Source organism: Paralichthys olivaceus, chromosome 23 (assembly GCF_024713975.1).
Source record: "Paralichthys olivaceus isolate ysfri-2021 chromosome 23, ASM2471397v2, whole genome shotgun sequence".
NCBI lineage: Eukaryota > Metazoa > Chordata > Actinopteri > Pleuronectiformes > Paralichthyidae > Paralichthys > Paralichthys olivaceus.
The window spans coordinates 14,443,934-14,462,747 of NC_091115.1; the positions used below are offsets into that span (position 1 = coordinate 14,443,934).

At 43.1% G+C, this 18,814-nt stretch overlaps 2 protein-coding genes across 2 annotated transcripts in view; one reads left to right on the forward strand and one right to left on the reverse strand.

Annotated features, from left to right (window-relative positions):
* The first annotated feature begins 177 nt into the window (after positions 1-177).
* Positions 178-11,781, forward strand: csrp2 (cysteine and glycine-rich protein 2). Its single transcript, XM_020099940.2, has 6 exons — positions 178-317; positions 2,421-2,543; positions 5,274-5,442; positions 7,162-7,291; positions 9,189-9,282; positions 11,582-11,781. Exons 2-6 carry the CDS (start codon positions 2,432-2,434, stop codon positions 11,656-11,658), a joined length of 582 nt encoding a protein of 193 aa, XP_019955499.1. The 5' UTR covers positions 178-317; positions 2,421-2,431; the 3' UTR covers positions 11,659-11,781.
* Positions 11,782-11,787: 6 nt separating this feature from the next.
* Positions 11,788-18,814, reverse strand: part of zdhhc17 (zinc finger DHHC-type palmitoyltransferase 17) — a 30,532-nt gene continuing 23,505 nt past the window's right edge. Inside the window, exons 12-17 of the mRNA XM_020099939.2 lie at positions 18,002-18,064; positions 17,806-17,899; positions 16,121-16,204; positions 15,859-16,016; positions 15,619-15,713; positions 11,788-14,759 (exon numbers count right to left, since the gene is read on the reverse strand). Coding sequence (XP_019955498.2) covers positions 14,621-14,759; positions 15,619-15,713; positions 15,859-16,016; positions 16,121-16,204; positions 17,806-17,899; positions 18,002-18,064 — 633 coding nt within the window. The 3' untranslated portion in view covers positions 11,788-14,620. The remainder of the gene's footprint in view (positions 14,760-15,618; positions 15,714-15,858; positions 16,017-16,120; positions 16,205-17,805; positions 17,900-18,001; positions 18,065-18,814) is intronic.

An 18,814-nucleotide genomic window follows, 5' to 3' on the forward strand; every position in this document is an offset into this window, starting at 1 on the left:
TTTGTCTGCAACAATGCAAAAATCCAAACCCTCCACCAGTTTATGGACTGCATCTCATCCACACTCTCTCATCTAGTGAGAGTGCGCGACACAAACGTAGTTCGGACATTGGTGACATTTTTCCCGACAGCGCCTGAAGGCAGCGGTGATATGTTCACGCCCCTCGGACTCCCTCCTCCTCCCACTCTCAGTATGTGGAGTATGTGGCGTTCAGGGTCAGTGTAGTAGAAGTCTGCTGGACGTTTAACACGCGTTCATCTGGAGCCAGGACGCGTTCACAGCCGGACATTACCTGCCTCTTCAAACCACACGCTCAGGTAAACTTTGATTGTACTGATCGAGACTGTCTCAGACTGGTTTACTGAAGATAAACAGGTTAACATGAACATTTCCCTACGTTTATAATCCTCTTTACATGTCGTGTTATTTGTGCTAAAGTTCTCAAGCAACTTCTTTCCTTTGTTGCAGGTTGAAAATAACCGTATTTACTTTCCCCACTGAGTTCAAATAAAGTGGTTTAGTTAAAAAAAACAACTTTCAGCCATGTCATACTCAAACTTCAGCTGTAAAGGTTTTTAATTCGCTGCTGTTTGGTTCAAAACACAGAAAACGTGCAAAGTTAGGAAGCTAAGAAGCTGCAGGTGCCATAGAAAATGAAGAGTGACAAAAAAACATGTCAAATAAATAAAGAGAACTTTTTAGTGTAAACGCTATAAATATGTAATATGAACAGTTTCGCTCTGCTTTGTGCTACAGTGTCATTTCCATCTGTGGTGGCAGCTTGATTTCACAACTTCAGATCTACTGTCCAGTGTGTATAGCTCTGTGACAGATGTGAGGGCATCAGAATAATAGAAATGGAATCTAAAAGACTGTCATTGAGTTTCACAAACAAGTAAAGACAGCACTGAATTAGTAATAATGAGGTTGTGAGGGTCATATGAAATGATGATGTAACAAGAACCAGGAAAGGAAACAAAGATGATTTCACTGGAATTGAAACATCATGAAATATCAGATAAGCGTATTATCGGCAGTTGTGTACTCTTTAGGATTAACCCAACATTTGAGAGTTAAAAACATATGATTTCTTTAAAGGTCCAGTGTCTAACATTAAAGGTACAGTGTGAAAACAATAACCTGTGGTATTTTCAGTTATATTCATAAAATCTCAAAAGGTGTTTAGTTTGTCCAGTCTGGACTAATGTAAGAAACATGGCGGCCTCCGTAGAGAGGGTCCCCTTGATGTAAATATAAAGTATTTAAATATAAAGAACCTTTTCTGGGGTAAAGAAAACTACAATTCATACAATTTAGATGAAAAGAACTAGTGAAAACATCATGAGGATTATTCTGCAGAAGATTTCTGCCAACAGATGCCTTTCACCTAAATCTTACACACTGGACCTTTAAGGTAAAAGACATTTAGTATAGAATAATACTTTCTTTTTACATCGGGAGACGTCCTCTCTACGGAGGCCGCCATGATTTGTACAGTTACCCAAACTTGACACTAAAGTGACTGTGATCCTTCACACATCTAATACAAATTTCCAATCGGAGTAGAAATGAAGTGTAGGACCGTTCACTTTAATGTTGACTTTCTCATCACACCCAAGGGTAAATGTTTCACAGTCTCTAATTCAACCGGGAGGAGGACTGGAGTCTCTGACAACAAGATTAATAGTGTTTTTCTTTTCACTTAAGTTAATAATCACAGAGCTTCATCTCCGAGGTAGGACATCACAGCCGCTTGGCTCTGCGGTGATACTCAAGGAAAGCAGAGCATCTTAAAAAACGTTAAATGAGCGAGGGTGTAATTACAGACAGATGCACATGTGAGTCAGGGAGGGACTGGGTGCGTCGCGTGGGCTCACTGCCATAAACACAGAAGTTACTTCACACTCTGATTTACTCGCATTTACTGCTGTTTGGGCTTTACACCCTGCAGCCATGGCCGTCGGTCCGTCCGACAACAGTCAACAAAAGCCTCAAGTCTCTACGCTTCAAAACATTCCTCTGGGTATTAGTCTGCCCTGTTATTTAGGCTGACCTCCTTTGTATTGTGCGTTTCTTTTGTCAGAGCCGTAGTTATGGCCTGGAGCACTGGTTTTCAATTCAAAACAAGTTCTCCGAGGCTGATGAAGATACAACTGCATGGAGGGAAAAACTGCTTAATGCTTTAAATACTTCAATTAAAGCTCTTAAGGTGGTATTATTACACCCGTCTTCATATTCACACACAGCTCTACCTGGAGGACGCCCCAGGTGGAACTGTGTGAATGGGAATTAAGAAGGATGGTGCTGACATGAAGTTTCTCAGTCGTGCTTCCTTAGTGAATAGAACTGAAGGACAAGTGGAAGAGGAGCAGATGGATCTATGTGTCCATGTCTCACATCTTTTCTCTGTCTCCCGTTAGGACCACACACGATGCCAAACTGGGGAGGAGGCAACAAGTGCGGAGCGTGCCGCGGGACAGTTTACCACGCCGAGGAAGTGCAGTGCGACGGAAAGAGTTTCCACAAATGCTGTTTCCTCTGCAGTAAGTGTTGCTGTTCGGACGCAGCCACCACGAGTGAATATGAATCACAATGCTTGTGCAGGATTTGAACTACACACATCACAGCTTTCAAAGCATAACACACATTTATATATTGATTTCTTTGTGGTTGTTGTTAGAGGGGCGCACCACTGATTTTACACACAAAGATCACTATTAAGATGCATTATGGGAAGTGTAGGATCCAGCTTTGGCCATTGCCTCACGCTATGGGGAGTAAAGCCGTTTTCAGAATTGGGCCCTGGACTTTCTCCGGAGGACAACAACACAGAAATCCCTGAAGCATTCAGATGGGGGGGGGGGGGGGGGGGGGCACCAGGCAGTGACATGGAATATTGTATAAATTCTTCAACAGAGATCACATGGTACAGCATATTGACACCGGCGTGTCTCTTATTGACAGCTTCATATCTCAGCCTCTGCTGCTCTCTCACCCTCCGTCTGTTAATCCGTCTCTAGTGAGTGACAGTCCCCTAAGTTTTTTATAGACAAGCACAGATACTAGGTACTAGCTAGTTTATATAATCTTCATATATTTGAAGATATGAAGACTCTTCTTGAAATATCGCCCAAAAAAATCAGAGAATTGAGATTTGACTGCTGAAATCCATCTTTTTTTGTTGATTAGAAAAGTACAGTTCACTGAGAGTGGATACTTGAGAGCCAATTCTTCAATCTGTGGACAGCTCAGACTTCAGAAGCTGCTGCCAGTAGTCTGAAATGTCCTTATGTTAACGAAAGACCTGCCAAGAGCAGATTCTCCATCCACCTCCACACATTACTTGTATGTATCATATATTAAAGGGCGTCTTTGTGATGATGAGTCCTCGTTCCGAGCTGCAAAGGGTCTTAAAAGGTCATTCAGCTGAAATTCTTACAGGGGTGAGGAGGAGAGAGCTCGTTGAACTCTGCTTCAACTCACTATTGCTCACCAGAGAGCTGCTGCTGACATTTCTCTCTCTGGCCATTGGTTGTTGAGTTCACACTACGTTATTGTCAGTCTGCTGGATGAGTGGGCGGCCCTGTCCCGAACCGTCCTGGAAATGTCAGAGAGGATGTTCCAGTGAGGACCTTGCATGGACAACGGGATTACACTGACTTTCATTTAGCCGCCATCAGGAGGAGACCAAAGCAATCGGAGCCACAGAAGATGAGTTTCTTTTTCACAAAGGCAGCTTTGTCTTACGCTCAGGCTGAGGGGACGAGGAGCGAGCCGACGCGGTGTCCTTGGCTCTCCTTTGGCGTTTTCTCCAGTGTCTCAGTTTGACATTGTCTAACACCAGCTACAGACAACAGAGACACTCAGTTGGAATCAAGCCTCAATTGACTCTACTAACAGTGACCTTTTCTTTATTATTTATAAAACAGATTATCTGCCAGGTCTTAAAATGTCTAAAATTCAAAAATCTAAATTTAGGCTTTGAAAAGTCTTAAATATTATTAGAATATTATGTATGTTTGGGTAGATTTTAATTATGTTGACATGCAACAAGTTGCACTTCTCTCTCAGTGATACAGTTACAGTATTAGCACGCTGCAATAAAACTATCAACAAAACCAACATGGAACTGATAATTACTCAGCTACTTACACAGCTTATCTTCAATTATGGGGATGTATAAGTAATCCTGATATTCTGTCATACATGACATAAGTCTTAAATTTAACTGTCGCAGAGAAACTGGAACTATTTGTGACAAACACTCAGAGAAATCATAACAACTGCAACAAGTGAGGTTAAAGAAATCTGAGGATTCAGGAGCCATATGACTGGACTCACATAAATCTTCTAACATGCTTGTGAAAGCTTTTATTTTGAAAGTGTCGGCCACGGGATCAGGGGGAGTGGAGACACTTTTCCAGTCAGTCGTGTGAAATGTCAGACCAGTGTCAGATGGTCACACAGTTTAGACTAGTGCGTGAAGAATTCAGCTAATCCCAACAACCAGCATTTGTGTGCAAGTGTGCAGTCATGAGCAGCTGCAACTCTTTTGTTGTCTGTCCTGATGATGAGTTCTCTCCTTTGCACAAACCTGCTTTTCAAACAGCCTCTGGATTCTGCTTGAATACATTCAATACAAAAGTCAGGAAACCAGTTTGGGTGATAACAATCTGGATAAAGAAAATGCAGCTTCTCTGCTGCTTGAATGCATTTTCCCTCTCTGTCTGAATGTTAATGTTTTTACTCTAAAGGCTTAAATGATGTTAACATGCAGTGAGAGTGAATCAGAAATCCCTCAGGCTTGTGAAAAATATCCTCTGAGTGGCTAAAAAAAAAAAGAAAGTCACAAGTGACAGATATAAAATGAAGGACGGCAACTTCCCGAGTATCTTTCCCTGTTTGGATTAAATCTCCCGCCTCTCATCAGAAAGATAGTTCACATGAAAAAGATCTCTGGCATTCGAGGATGATCTGAAATATCTAAAGACAACTCGAGTGAATCCTTTCAACTTTGGTACAAACTCTCACTTTGACTAATGAACTGATTCAATTTGGGCCAAAAGTGTTTTTTTGTGTGTTTTGAACACATCTTTTAATTCTGCCTTTAGCGAAGTTCCTCAAATATTGACCAGGAGTGACTTGGATTTCAGTTGTCAAAGGTCAAAGGTCACAGTGACCTCTTATGAGTCTAGGAAAAAATGTATGGAGACAGAAACTGCACTGAATCGACTGCAAGAATACTACAGCCTTGTCTTTCTTTGTGTCCACAGTGGTCTGCAGGAAGGGCTTAGACAGCACCACACTGGCCATTCATGACCAGGAAATCTACTGCAAGTCATGCTACGGTAAGAAGTACGGCCCCAAAGGCTACGGCTACGGACAGGGGGCGGGCACGCTCAACATGGACCGAGGAGAGCGGCTGGGAATCAAACCTGAAGAGTGAGTCGCTTCTGTCACGTAAATGGATGCTGTTCAGAGTTGTGTTGTTCTTCCTGCTGCGTTTCATCAGAGCTGGCATCATTTCATTCCTGTAACGTGTCCATCTAACAAGATGACTGATAAAAAAAACGCTTGTCTCGCTGAACTTGGAATATGTAGTTCCCCAGAACATAAAGCTGAACAAGCACTGGTCCAAATCCAACATGATGACCATGAGCCTTACCCTCTAATCCTTACCCCGACCCAAATCTAATCATAACCTGCATCTTATAACCAAGTCAAACAGACAGAAGCGTCCTCTCCTCCCCAAAATGTCCTCTCTCCATATCGTCCAATAGTCAACATAAATGTTACTTCCAGCCTATTGTTAAAGGTGAGTTCATAAATTCAGTCTGAAAAGGTCAGAGAATGATTCTGTGAGCCCAGTTCAAGCTCCCTGGATCAACAAGAAGAATCAGTAAGAGAAGTAGTACCTTTAAAACGTCTTGATCGCATTTTAAGCCTTGTTGATTGTCCAAGGTTGGTTGTGGAGCCAGTAAACGTATCCCAGGTCTTAGTAAGGATTACCAGATGGGAGCACGATATAAAAACGACTCCAATGATGTCGGTGATAAAAGATGATTGCATGACTGATACTTAAACACCAGTCAGATGCCACTTACAGTAAAGATCAGCGGTCCCGACACTTGGACGTATCAGACAAACGAGACTCAAATGCTCCAGTTTTAAGATGTCAAACGTTTTTTTTGCTCAGTTTCTCACTGACTGAACCACGAGGTTTCGAGAGAGGAAAGAAACCTTGACGGGAATACTGGCAGTCTGCCTCTTGATCAAATCCAGCTGCAGCTGTTTCCAGCTGCTTCGGTGGACGGAGTAAATCCAGCAGCAGGAAAGTCGAAGCTGAATCTGAAGTATTGAATAAGTTTAAACCTTTCAGGTTAATACATCATCTAATAGCAGCTTGCAGGCTTCTGTATTTGCTTCACCCACCTCTGAGGCCGAAGAGTGATGGACAAAAACAAACAGGAAAACACAGCCCCTCCCACACACACATGCACTCGTACCCAGAATGTTTATTCCTGCCCCAGATGTCAGATGATTGTTGTCGTCAAAGAGTTCATTATGTAACCGGCAGGATCACCCTCCTCTCAGCATTTGGCCACAAAGGGCTTCATTCAGGGGCCACTGGGGGCTGCCAGTAACCTTCGATAAGCACTGCTCCGGGGGCCCCAGGGTGCCCTGCTCACTTTTCCCCCACTGGCTAAAGACGCAGAGCACGAGTAGATGAATAGGGTGTGTCGCTTTAAGAAAAGTCTGACGAGAGTTAATATTGAAGTCTGTCTCAGTCGATATATTTGAAGGATTAGTTAATGTTTAACTGACACTGACAATATTTAGGCACTGAGGTAATTTGAGAGATGTTGCAGTGTTGGGTCATATGTCATTCAATACGTCAATACATGAATACTTTTTAAAGAAAATAAGTTTTGGCATTAGAAAATGTAATATTAACCTCTTTGAGCCTTAAACATTGTTTAGTTTCCCTGCAGAGGCAAGTTTCATTTCTAAATAGTTTTCTCTAAAAAAAGTATTTTCCACAATAATCAATAAACGTTTCATCAAAACAAGACCGGCTGTTAACGAGCCAGAGAGCTGAACAAACCTTTTTATTGGTAAACAATCAGTCATTCCCTCATTTGTCTATTTCCTTTCTCGTAGGACACAGACTCACAGACCCACCACCAACCCCAACCCGTCCAAATTTGCCCAGAAGTTTGGAGGTTCCGAGAAATGTGCGCGGTGCGGAGACTCCGTCTATGCAGCTGAGAAGATCATGGGGGCAGGCAAGGTGAGGTGTTTTAAACATTTACCAGCTTCATATATTAACAATGGATCAATTAACAACAGGGATTATTATTAAAAATGGATGAAGCCGGGGTTATGCTGCTAATTGTGCTTCTACCGGCTGCACCTCAGCAAACGTATTGTATTCAGGAGGCAGAACAACACTAGGCAGTGTGTGCCTAACCTGCCTGGCAGCGTTGGATCCGTCAGTCAACATGCTTGAAACACACACACAACCCCTTGTTAAGGTTTGGAGGGTGTACGTGTCAGCTCCTCTATGAACCTCTGCGACCTACGACTGCTAATAACATTACACATCCGGGGGAATTACAAAGACACAACATGAAAAAGCAATAACTGCAACAGGCTTCATCGAATGATCACTTCAACATTATCCTGTGACAAAGATTCTGTCCTCTTCACTCGACAAAAGATTTTGTGTGTATCTCATTTTACGAGAAAGAGAGTTCATTGTTTCATACAGGAACCGAAGCTCGACCGTGGTCCCAGATCAGGACATATTTTAGGATATTACAGTTGGAGATCCTCATCTGAGCCGTTAGACAATCATACATGTCTCCTGTTAACCCAGAGCAGCATCTGGTAACTGAAGTGAGTTGTTAAACCCACACTACCACAGTGTGTGTTGAGTGGTTCATGCCTTTAGGTTGCAAAAGTTTGAAAAACTAAAGCGAGGCGCAAATGAAAATGTGCGAAAATGCCCCCATTGTGAGAGGCAGTGAGTTAACACTCTAAAATCTTTAATTTTGTCCAGACAGAAGATTCTACTTTGTGAGAAACTGTGTGCGTGCGTCATTTTTGCTTGATAAACTACTAAATAGCTCAAAATGATTAATGGTTAACTTTTGACAGTTCAGTTCATCAATTAATCCCTTTTTCTTTCATGGTTCACATTTGTTTTAACAGCAAGAACTGACAGTCGAGCCAGACAGATGTGTTTGCACAGTAAAAACACTTTGGTCACTGTCTAAATTGTGATGTCTGTCAAGATATGAGCCAAGTTTTCATTTGGCTTTCACTCGTTCAGCCAAGTTACAAAAATGACGTCTCTTGGCTCAGGTGAGGATTCATGCATCGTCTTGACAACACTGAGAGAGACTCCAAGAACAGGCTGTGTGCCCGGCCCTCAATCTTAAACCACAGGCGAGAATAAATGTGTTCCTGTGCCTTAAGCTGCAGTGTGATCTTAATGCGGTTATAATGAAACTTTTGAATATGTGTTCATCTTCACAGAACTATCATTACACGCCGATTTAGCATCCAACAGGAATCAAACCTCTAACCGGGGGCCGTGTCCTGGAACGCCACAGGACCACGGTCCACATTGGGAACCGCAGGGACCGAATTGAACGCACATGTTTTTTTTTTGTTTCCCAGTGCTGAACCACATGCAGGATTAATCACACACCGTGCTGTGCGGACACTGGGGTCCTGGCAGATGTTGTTGACGCACAGATTTACGAGCAGATGAAGCCGTGAAGCTCACGCTGTAATCGAGATCTGTTGGCACGATGTTTCGCCCCGAAGAAGAAAGAGTCTCAGAGTAGCTGCTCACATGAAAACCTGTCCACAGAGCTGCACAGTTCTGTTCCCTCTACAAATGGGAGTGGGCCGCTCTCCAGTCGCTGATGCATATGTGGGTTCACCAACCAGCTGATTTAAAGAGGATGATGTCATTGGGCGGGTGGTAGCTGTTAATGGGTTTCCTAATGGGTCAGAATCTATTTTTCTCCACTGACTCTCAAACATAACCTGTCATTTTCTGAATAAAGCAAAAGAAAAAGCTTCGATATGAAACAAAGAGGGAAGTGAAATGTGTTTTTGCACTTTAACAGACTTGAACAGCTGCCACTGTACAATCAAATTCTTTCTCTCCGTAGCCGTGGCACAAGAACTGCTTCCGCTGCGCAAAATGTGGCAAGAGCCTGGAGTCGACCACCCAGACGGAGAAAGAGGGAGAAATCTACTGCAAAGGTGAGATGAAACTAAACGTGGGCAGTGTTTAATGACAGCGCTACAACTAAATGTCTCTGTTGCAGCTTGGATTTCCCGATGGACCTCTGCCATCCATGAGATTTCACAGAGAGCCACAAATAACAGTGTAAAATCACATTAGCCGTAGCCAACACATGCACTGGCAAAAACAAGAGGAGATTAAATCAACCAACCCTTGTGGAGCGAATAATCACATCAAAATGAGTTTTGAGTTTGTTTTCATAGTGATGCACAAATGTGAAGTGCAGGGGCCACAGCGTGTCACCAGAACAGCTTCAATGCTCCTCTGCATTAGTGGAACTCGACTATAGGGATGAACACCATTCTTCTAAAAGATATTCCCTTATGTGGTGTTTTAATGATAATGATGATGATGATGATGATGATGGGGAAGGCTGTCACACACACTGGTTAAATATGCTCTATGTAAATTCTGGCCATTTACAATTGAAGTATTTAAGTTTTAAATTTAAGTTTTTTTCCAGTTTTTTTTTCTTTAATGTGTTGCGCATCTTCACAGCACAAAGTCCGGTGATCCATTAACATGTCCTCTGGTGTCATCAGGTTTCAATTTGCCCAATTCTTTTTATTTTCTGATCATGAAGCAACAACAAAATACTGAAATCCAACATCAGTGTGTCAGGTCTCCAAACTTTAACTGTGAACATGGCAAACATTGCACCGGACTAACTCGTGGGTGTTTGCATGTCTCTGTGAACACGATGATGTCATGTGAGTGAGACCTCTGCCAGATCTGGACTATCTTTGTGCTCATTTCTTCAACCAGGAAGTAACAACACATGGCTCAAGGGAGGATTTGTGTATTATCATATGATCTTATACCAAACAGCTCTTAAAGGTCCAGTGTGTAAGATTTAGGTAAGAGGGAACTATTGGCAGAAATGTAATGTAGAATAATCATCCTGATGTTTTCACTAGTTCGTTTTATCTAAATTGTTTGAATTGTAGTTTTCTTTACCCCAGAAAAAGCCCTTTATATTATAATACTTTATATTTACATGGAGGGAGTCCTGCTATTGACAACTGTGTGATCATATCAGCATAAACATACCTGACTGGCAGTTACCTAACAAACCTAAAGAACACGTTCGCAGACTGTCACTGTCGTCCTGTGCAAGGGTTTGGACGGATGGCCGTGTCTGACTAACTGAGCCGCTTCCTGTCCACATCTGGAGCCTGATTACACTCTCTCCTCATCAGCATGAGACAGGAGGGCTCGGGCATACACACACAGATACACTCGAGCAGATGGATGTTTGCTGAGCGTCATAATGAAACCATGTGCTGATGAGCAGGAATGTTGCCTCTCGGCCTCTAAACCCAACACAGGCCAAACTCTGCCGCTATCAATCAGTGGTAGTCGTCCTCTCAGAGACATCCCGACTCTTGTCTGCTGCATATTGTTAATCATCACGGACATTTCTGAAGACAGATGCCGCCAGCAGACCTGTGCTTTGCAGCAGAAACAAAATCCAGACTTAAAGAGAGAGTGAAAGATTCCACTCCTCATTGTCTGACCACAATCTGAACTGTGAGCGTGTTTAAAACTTATCATGCTGATGTGAGATAAACAGCTGAGTGTTGGAGCTGGGAAACTGGTTTCTTTCAGCTACTGCCAGTTGAAGGAGCGTGCTGTGTGTGTGTGTACATGTACACACACACACAGCCGTTACTTCACTGTAAATTAACAGGCATAAGACATAAGACTCCTGCTGCTCTGAGTAACTACTGACTGTAAATGTGACTCCACTAAAGGTGGAGATAGTTACTTTTACAAGCAGGCATCATGGCTGCCATGTTTGGTGCACGTCCTCAGAAATTCACGCTACTCATCCACAAGATGCATTACCCACATGATTGATGGGGGCTGTACCTGATCGCCAGTTGATTTATGGATTCTGTTCAGTCTGAGATCTGTGGTGGGGCCTCTAGTGGAACACTCGTATTACACTTCACAGCAAGCACGTGAACAATTACTCAAATCTTTGTGAATTGACTTCCCTTTTCGTGGGCTGACGGCGTTCACACAAGTTCAGCTTAGTACAAAAGACTATCATGGACTCATCAACAATGAATCCGTCTCCTTATAAAGCACAAACTTGATTCATTGAACTTTTGCCGGGCATTAGGGGAGTTTCATGACTCCCTCTTGCTTCACATTTTAGCCAATGAATAAAAAGTTACAGGTTGTGTTTTGGAACAATGAAAAATGCATTTATAATCACTGTAAGTCTTTCCTCTCTCTCACTCTCCACAGCGTGTTACGCCAAGAACTTCGGGCCAAAAGGCTTCGGTTACGGCCAGGGAGCCGGAGCTCTGGTTCACGCTCAGTGACGAAGCTGAAGTGGATCGCTCAGACAGAACATCTCACCCTCACACATTCCTCTGTGTTACTCTGTTTTCCACCCTCCGTGCTCCGACGCTGAAACGGCGAAATAAAAACATTTACAAACCAAACCACTATTTCACATTTGACTGTATTTTATTATTAAAGCCATTAAAACTGAACCATGCCCATATGTTTACATCTGAAGCGGAGTTACAGTGATGTCTGAAGGTGGGCAGAGAGGCACTGGAGATGATTATGTGCTTTATCTTTTTTTTTTCTTTTCTCTTTCTTTATTCCACATGGTGAGGTGAGAGGGTAGAAGGGACGGGTTAGCTGGAAGAACTAGTGAGGACTGAAATGGCTTTGAGTTGATGAGCGGGGGGGAGGGGGATGTTGCTGACCTCTTAGAAAACATTTACCTCCTGTCACTTGAAAAGGCATCATCAAAACACAAGTGGCTAATTCCTGGGAGCACGTTCCGCTGATATGAAATCTGAGTCGTGGTTTCGGACCTTTAAAGCTCACGAACTGCAGCGTGTCGTCTTCGTCGGGCAGTGGTTTGTATGGTGGTTGGAGTGAAATGATGACACACACATACACACACTGTCCCCTTCTGATGATGCAAACATGAGGCCCACAAAGTTTGGGAGGCCTCAATATAATATAACCTCCCTCTATCCTTAAAACTATTGCATGGTCACATATCGGCTTTTAGAAAACAAACCCAAAAAAATGGCGTCTGCCTTAGTTCTCTAGTTTCTTTGCTTTACAATTTGTACATCCAGTGGTATAACAAACCCAGCGATATATGACAGAAATTATGATAGAAAAAAACCCAAAAACTTTTAGGATGACTACAGAGTCCACAAGCATGAAACATTCAAATATATTACACACTTGCACAGGAGGGCCCGACAGGAAATCTGGCCGCCTGAAAGACGATTTCCACTAAACACACTGGATTTGAGAGAAAGAAAAGAGAAAAAAGAAACAGACAAATGGATGAAACGCTGAAAAGTACTTGCAAATACTCAACATTCAATATATACAGACACGTGGCTTGCCGGGCTGTCACCATGGTGATGAGAATGGGGTTGGATTGAAACGACGGGAAGGGGGGGGGGGGGGGGGCAGCGAGAGCCCAGCTGTCCCAAGCATCGTACATGCAGTGGAAATTTAAGGGTACTTAGGGGTTAAAATGCCTATAGACAGCAGTGTCGGACATCACTAAAAGCTACAGTCATACACTTGGAGTACAGTCACTTCGTTTTCTTTCTTTCTGTTTAGTTGGAAGAAATCCCCCAAACTCAAAAAAATGAAAAAAAATCCAGGGGCACCCTTGACTAACACTGACGGAAAAAAAAGGATATTGTTTATGTACAGATGCACATTCTTTACACTTCAGTCCATCCTGCTGCTGCTGCTGCTGCTGATGTTGCGGAGCCAACCGTGCGGGGGTCCAGACAGGAAGTGTTGGAGGGCGGCCGTGTCTGTTGGGCCCCTTGTCCTCCTCACTGTAAACAACGGGAGCTGCTGGGCCTTTCTGTTCAGTAACGGCAACAACCAAAACAACTAAAAAAAAAAAAAATCAGTGCAATGTTGTAGGCAGACAAAAAACAAACAAAACAAATAAGACTTTACAGCTTCTTGAGAAAAACACACATGGAATGAACCTATTACGTAAACTCGTCCATCTTTCTGCTGCGTCTTTACCCTCGTCTCTGCTGTTAATAAATACACTTGTTGTACCAGTTTCCATGTTCAACAGCCACAGGTACTTCTTTAATAATTCTTCTCATAAAAACCTATTCAGCTAAAATGATGTGAAATGTAAAAACGATGGTGCTAGAGGATAGTTACTTTATCTATAAATAGTTTTAAAATAAATATACCTGTATCACATTGTCTGTAGGATATCCTCTGTCACTTTACAGTGGTTTGCAGCTGGAGAAGTCCCAGTTCTCGTATTTAATCCTGCTCTAATACTGCTTAACACTGTTTCCAGATTAGCAAAAAAAATCCTATATCTCCTAAAGTTTTGTCTCCAGCGGATGCAGCTTTATTTGAGCTGGTGAGAAGTGGGGCTCCTCCAGCGGCTCTAACCTTTAACCCCACGCTTTCTTCTGATAAGTTCAACAATGTTGGCAAATCCTCATCAGCTCCACGCATAAATCATCACGGTGCAAAATCAAGACGTTAAAAAGACATTCCCTTATCTCTATTATACTTAGAAACAAATACATGATTTTAAAAAAAAAAACAAAAGAGCAACTTTACTTTAGCTTCCACGGCCACCACAGTTAAATTTCACGGGAACGCCAGGGTTCTCGGACCAATCAAAAGCAGGAAATACATACAGGGCACATCAACAGGGACACCATAAATAAGGGTTGAGAGTGGGAAAGGGCGATGGGAAGAGCGATACTGCCACTTCATGGCGCTGCTGTCTCTGCAGCGTCGCGTCTCCAGTACAACTAGAAGAGCTTTTATTTTGTAATTCCTCGCGTCCGTCTTCCTCCCTCCCCTCCGCTCGTGCCTGGCAGCATCACACCGTCCAAAGGGCTCGGGAGAGGAGACGAAGTGGAGGGGTGCTGGATAGCGGTGATGGTACGGTAATGACGTCTGATGTTGTAGAATAGTAGTAGTAGTATTAATAGTAGTAAAGGTGGTGATGCGGGCAGAGAGGGGGGGTGTAGCTGTGGTGTTGCCCTGTAACAGCATGCGAGTCCTGGCTGATTATTTTTTTTCTTTTTCCCCAGAGTGTTTTGATCGGTGAGGGAGAGATGGTCCAAAAAAAGCAAGCGCTCCCGAGAACAGCATCACTTTGATATGATCGCATGTGTGAGGGGGGGAAAGGGAAGAGGAGGTGGGGAGCAATCCTTCAAAGCTATTCATCCATCCAGACGCACTCGACTTCCACCTGCCCCCTCATCCCCTCCTTCCTCTTCTTCATCCTCCTCGTCCTCTCTACACCAGCTGGTAGCCCGAGCCAGACGTCTGGTCGTACTCTATTGTGTACTGCGTGGTCCAGTCCACCGCCACGGGCCGGATCAGGCCACAGCAGCGGATCTCGAAGAAATCTATAAGGTTCCGGATGCACCCATGGCTGTAGAGAGACAGAGAGAGAGAAGAGAGATAGGAACAGAGTGAGAGGGGAGTGGCTTCAGTTTGTGGGAACAGTGTCACGACTCTTCCAGAAGTGCAGTTCTGCAAAAACAACTGACGGCCCTGCAATGGACCTTTGGTTTGGATATTATAGATTAAAATGTCATTTCCTGAAGACAACAGACACAGTCATCTGGTAGCTCGCACAGTGTTTGCATACCAGAAGATGTACAGGGGACCAATGCATTCAGTCAAGTGAATTCAAATGCTTCTAGTTTTTAAAGCAGTGGAAGTGAAAACTCTCTGAGCAAGTTAAACATCAGAGTTTTGTTGCAAAGGAGTGAAACATTGTTAAGTTTCGTTATCATGAGAAGTGTAAAAACTTTCTTTGGTTCATTATGAAACTGTGGCAGGACAAATGAGACACTGCTTTAACCTTGAGAGATAGGGTCAGTGCGCTCATCTAGTCTAGAAGATGTGTCAGGGTGTGGACACTGAGAGACAATGGTCTAAAAAAATGGGGGTCACATAACCAAGTATGGGAATGAATAAATTCATGCCATCTATGTCTTTAAAGGAATGGATCACAAAAAATACACAGCAAGCCATCTATACTTGTCAATGGGACTATTTCCTCTAGACGACGATCCAAAGAAAAGCTTTTCTTTCTCTCTTACAGAAACATCGACTTGACGGGAAGAGACTCAAAATATTAAACATGGTTTGATATCACCAGTGTAAAATGAGAATGTGTTTTTTCCTCATTCGGGCGAGGAAACCCTTTAATGTTATTCCCGAAGCCCTGCTGAGATCCCAACTCTCAGCTCTCTGTAGCTAACAAATAACAGGGGATCATTTACTTGAATGGGCTTTCGATGGACGTGGCGGTGACTTTAAAGTGCTTGTATCTCCGGGCGTTCATCCTCTCGTTGGTGGTGATTCCCAGAGCAGCGATCTGACAAGAGGGAAAAGCAAAGAGCACAGAGACATTTTAGAATAAAGAGAAGGAAACAACTATTACAATCCAAACTGATTCAAGTTTATATTACTGATATTGTGGCAGCTAGACTCAGAAGGAGAAAAAAAAGGTAAATTCAGACCTGGTAGAGCTGACACATGATGAGCACCGCCACCCACATGAAGTGGAAGACGCTGTTGAGGAACATCCAGAACATCCAGGGGGAGCAAGAGGCGATCTGGGTCAGATAGAGCCAGAAACCATCCTTGGCGTAATTGGTGGCACAGTGGATCCTCCAGTCTGAGGGCAAAGAGGATGGAGTAAACAGAATAACAGAGGAACAGGTGTTGAGCTGATGCAACAAATAAAAGAAAAGGCCTTTTTTATTTATTTTTTTTACTTACAGGAGATGCAGCCGTACATCATCCAGCAGATCATGCAGAGCAGGAAGAACAGGTAACCCATGAAGTAGCGGTGATTCCCACTTCCTGCAGAGGAAAAGACAAACCGTGTCATATTGTGTGCTCATGATCTTAGTTTTTTATGTTTGGACAAATCTAGAAGTCATTGGGATGAGATCAATTCACAAAAAAAGGAGACACTGCCATCAACAGAACCACAAATCTGCGCTAGCATGGTCAACGAGAATTAGCACCTTAAGGGTGAATACCTCTGTCCCCATTTCCCTTCTGTTCTAATGCAAAAGTGTTTCTGCAGAGGGTAATTACATCAGAGTGAAACTATCTTTTATTATCAGCACATGAATGAGGTGTTCCTGCAATACTGTGTTCACGAGAATAGGAAGGACAGAAAACCTGCAATAATAAGTATGCGTCTGCCCCAGCATTAAATACTTGTACAATGGAGTTACTGTTTAATGTATCTTGTCATGGAAATGTGTGCAAATCAGGCCTTTTACATTCACAGAGATAAGAAGATGATTACAGACTCGACACAGTGTCACAACCGTCTGAAAGACAGCAAAGATACTTATTGCCTTCAGCTTCAACACAGACCAGGTCGTCTTTAATTCATAAAGAGGCATCATGAGGGAACATAACATATCATATGTGCACCTGTTCTAAAACATGGCATGCAGTACAAGGAAAGCTAGCCTTCACCCTTACTGCACCGTAAACTGCTTCCGGTGTTTGAACGCATCTTAAAAGCTTTTTGTGACACTTTTTTTTTCACGGGCCCGTGGCCCCGGTGGTCATGAGGCCAAACTCTGTTTGTTCAGACAGTTTCCTCACTTTTAAAGCTTCATCCTGATCAACAGAAGAATGGAAGTGCTACAGGACCTCTGCTCGCCTTCCTTCCACCAATGTCTCCAGAGTGCAGAGGACAACCCCCCACACGCACACACACGCACACACACACACACACACACACACACACACACACACACACACACACACACACACACACACACACACACACACACACACACACACACACACACACACACACACACACACACACACACTAGTACTTCTATTTGTGAAAGGAGAATCACTGACATAACGCTTTTCCTTCCCTTTACAATAACTTAACCGTCACAAATAAAAACCAGATTTTGCCAAAATGATCTCACTCTGTAAGGTCTAATACTCTAACTCGTCCTTACAAAGACAGAAATGCAAGTACACACTTCAAATAGGTTTTTCCAAAGGATAAAGGACTTAATTGAATGATTCTCCATTGCATTCAGGTTCTGTCATTACTCATTATTTTAAGGATGTGGGTCTTTTAAGTCCCACTGGAGGTTTTTATGTCATAAAGCTTTAATTTTTACAATCAAGCAGATATTACGTAGTGCTTCCTGCTTTAGATCATAACATTTGATTCCCTCATCTCTGTTTTCCCTCAGCTCTTCTTTGTTGTGCATCAGAACCAGAATAAAGTCAGAGAAGAGCCTTTAGTGAGGCCTCATGTTACTTTTTAAGTTGAATCTGAAGCTATGAAACAATAAAGAGTCAAAACTCTCCATCTGAGGAGGAAAACTAGGAGCAGCCGGTTGTTGGGAAGTGAATGTGTTGCTGTGGTTGTTGACAAGCTCATAAATCTGCGTCCTTGCGTGCCGACGTACCAACACAGTTTCCCACCCAAGGACAGTGGTGGTCGAACTTGGCGATGCAGCGGTTGCAAACGGCACAGTGTTTGGACCTGATAGGCTTCCGTATCTGTCAAGAAAAACATACAAGGAATCCTTAAAATAAAACGTCTGCTTATTGACATAATCCTTCTTCTTATTAGTCCCTGTGGGGGGGAAAAGGGGACTTTACCAAGCAGGTGCTGCAGAATATGCTCAGATCCAGGCTGCCTGTCTCTGCCAGTTCCACGATCGTCTAGAGCAAAGAAACGAGAATAAAGAGTGGGATTTAGAAAAAAAAAAGGGCAGAAAAATGAATCAACAACTGAGAAACTCATCTCGCTGAGGTCTGTTTGGCAGGGCAACAAAAGACCTACTGACAGTGCACAGGCTGAAGCTACGGTTTCCAGCTGGACGATCACGCTGGAAAGTTGGCTGATTCACGGTGAATTGGGACAAAGGCAACGATGAGATTTACAGTATGACTCACTTGAAAGTGTGTTTTCTTTTTTAAAAGGCAATATACCTTTAACAGGATTTATCTGATCTGTGCAAATTAGAAATTTGCTCCTCCAGTGTGTTTTTTATCATCTTGTTTTTACAGCTTATCTCTGTGCAAAAAAACTAAAGCTAGAAAACTCCTCATGTGCATGTGTCAAAGGGAAACAAGAGGTGGATGGAGATCTTCTGCAGCGGAGGGAAGACTTTAAAGGTACAGTGTGTAGAATTTTAGATGAAATGAACTAGTGAAAACATCACGAGGATTATTCTACATTACATTTCTGCCAATAGTTCCCTTTCACCTAAATCTTACACACTGGACCTTTAAGCTTTTGATCTGAGGTGGCTGACTAGCCTGCACTGTGCTAACAATGCAGGGTAAATTTAGCTCATCATCAATCACAGGACATAGGACAATCGGGGCCTGGTAAGACGCTGAGTCCCCGTCGTTGTCCATTAGCATGTGATAATGAGGGACGGAGGCCGGTGGAGGGTACAGAGAGGG

Excerpts from the sequence above, each read along its gene's own strand:
- csrp2 (XM_020099940.2), top strand. The coding sequence starts at position 2,432 with ATGCCAAACTGGGGAGGAGGCAACAAGTGCGGAGCGTGCCGCGGGACA. Across the intron at positions 5,443-7,161 it reads CTGGGAATCAAACCTGAAGA|GACACAGACTCACAGACCCA; the intron begins GTGAGTCGCTTC and ends CCTTTCTCGTAG. Across the intron at positions 9,283-11,581 it reads GGGAGAAATCTACTGCAAAG|CGTGTTACGCCAAGAACTTC; the intron begins GTGAGATGAAAC and ends CACTCTCCACAG.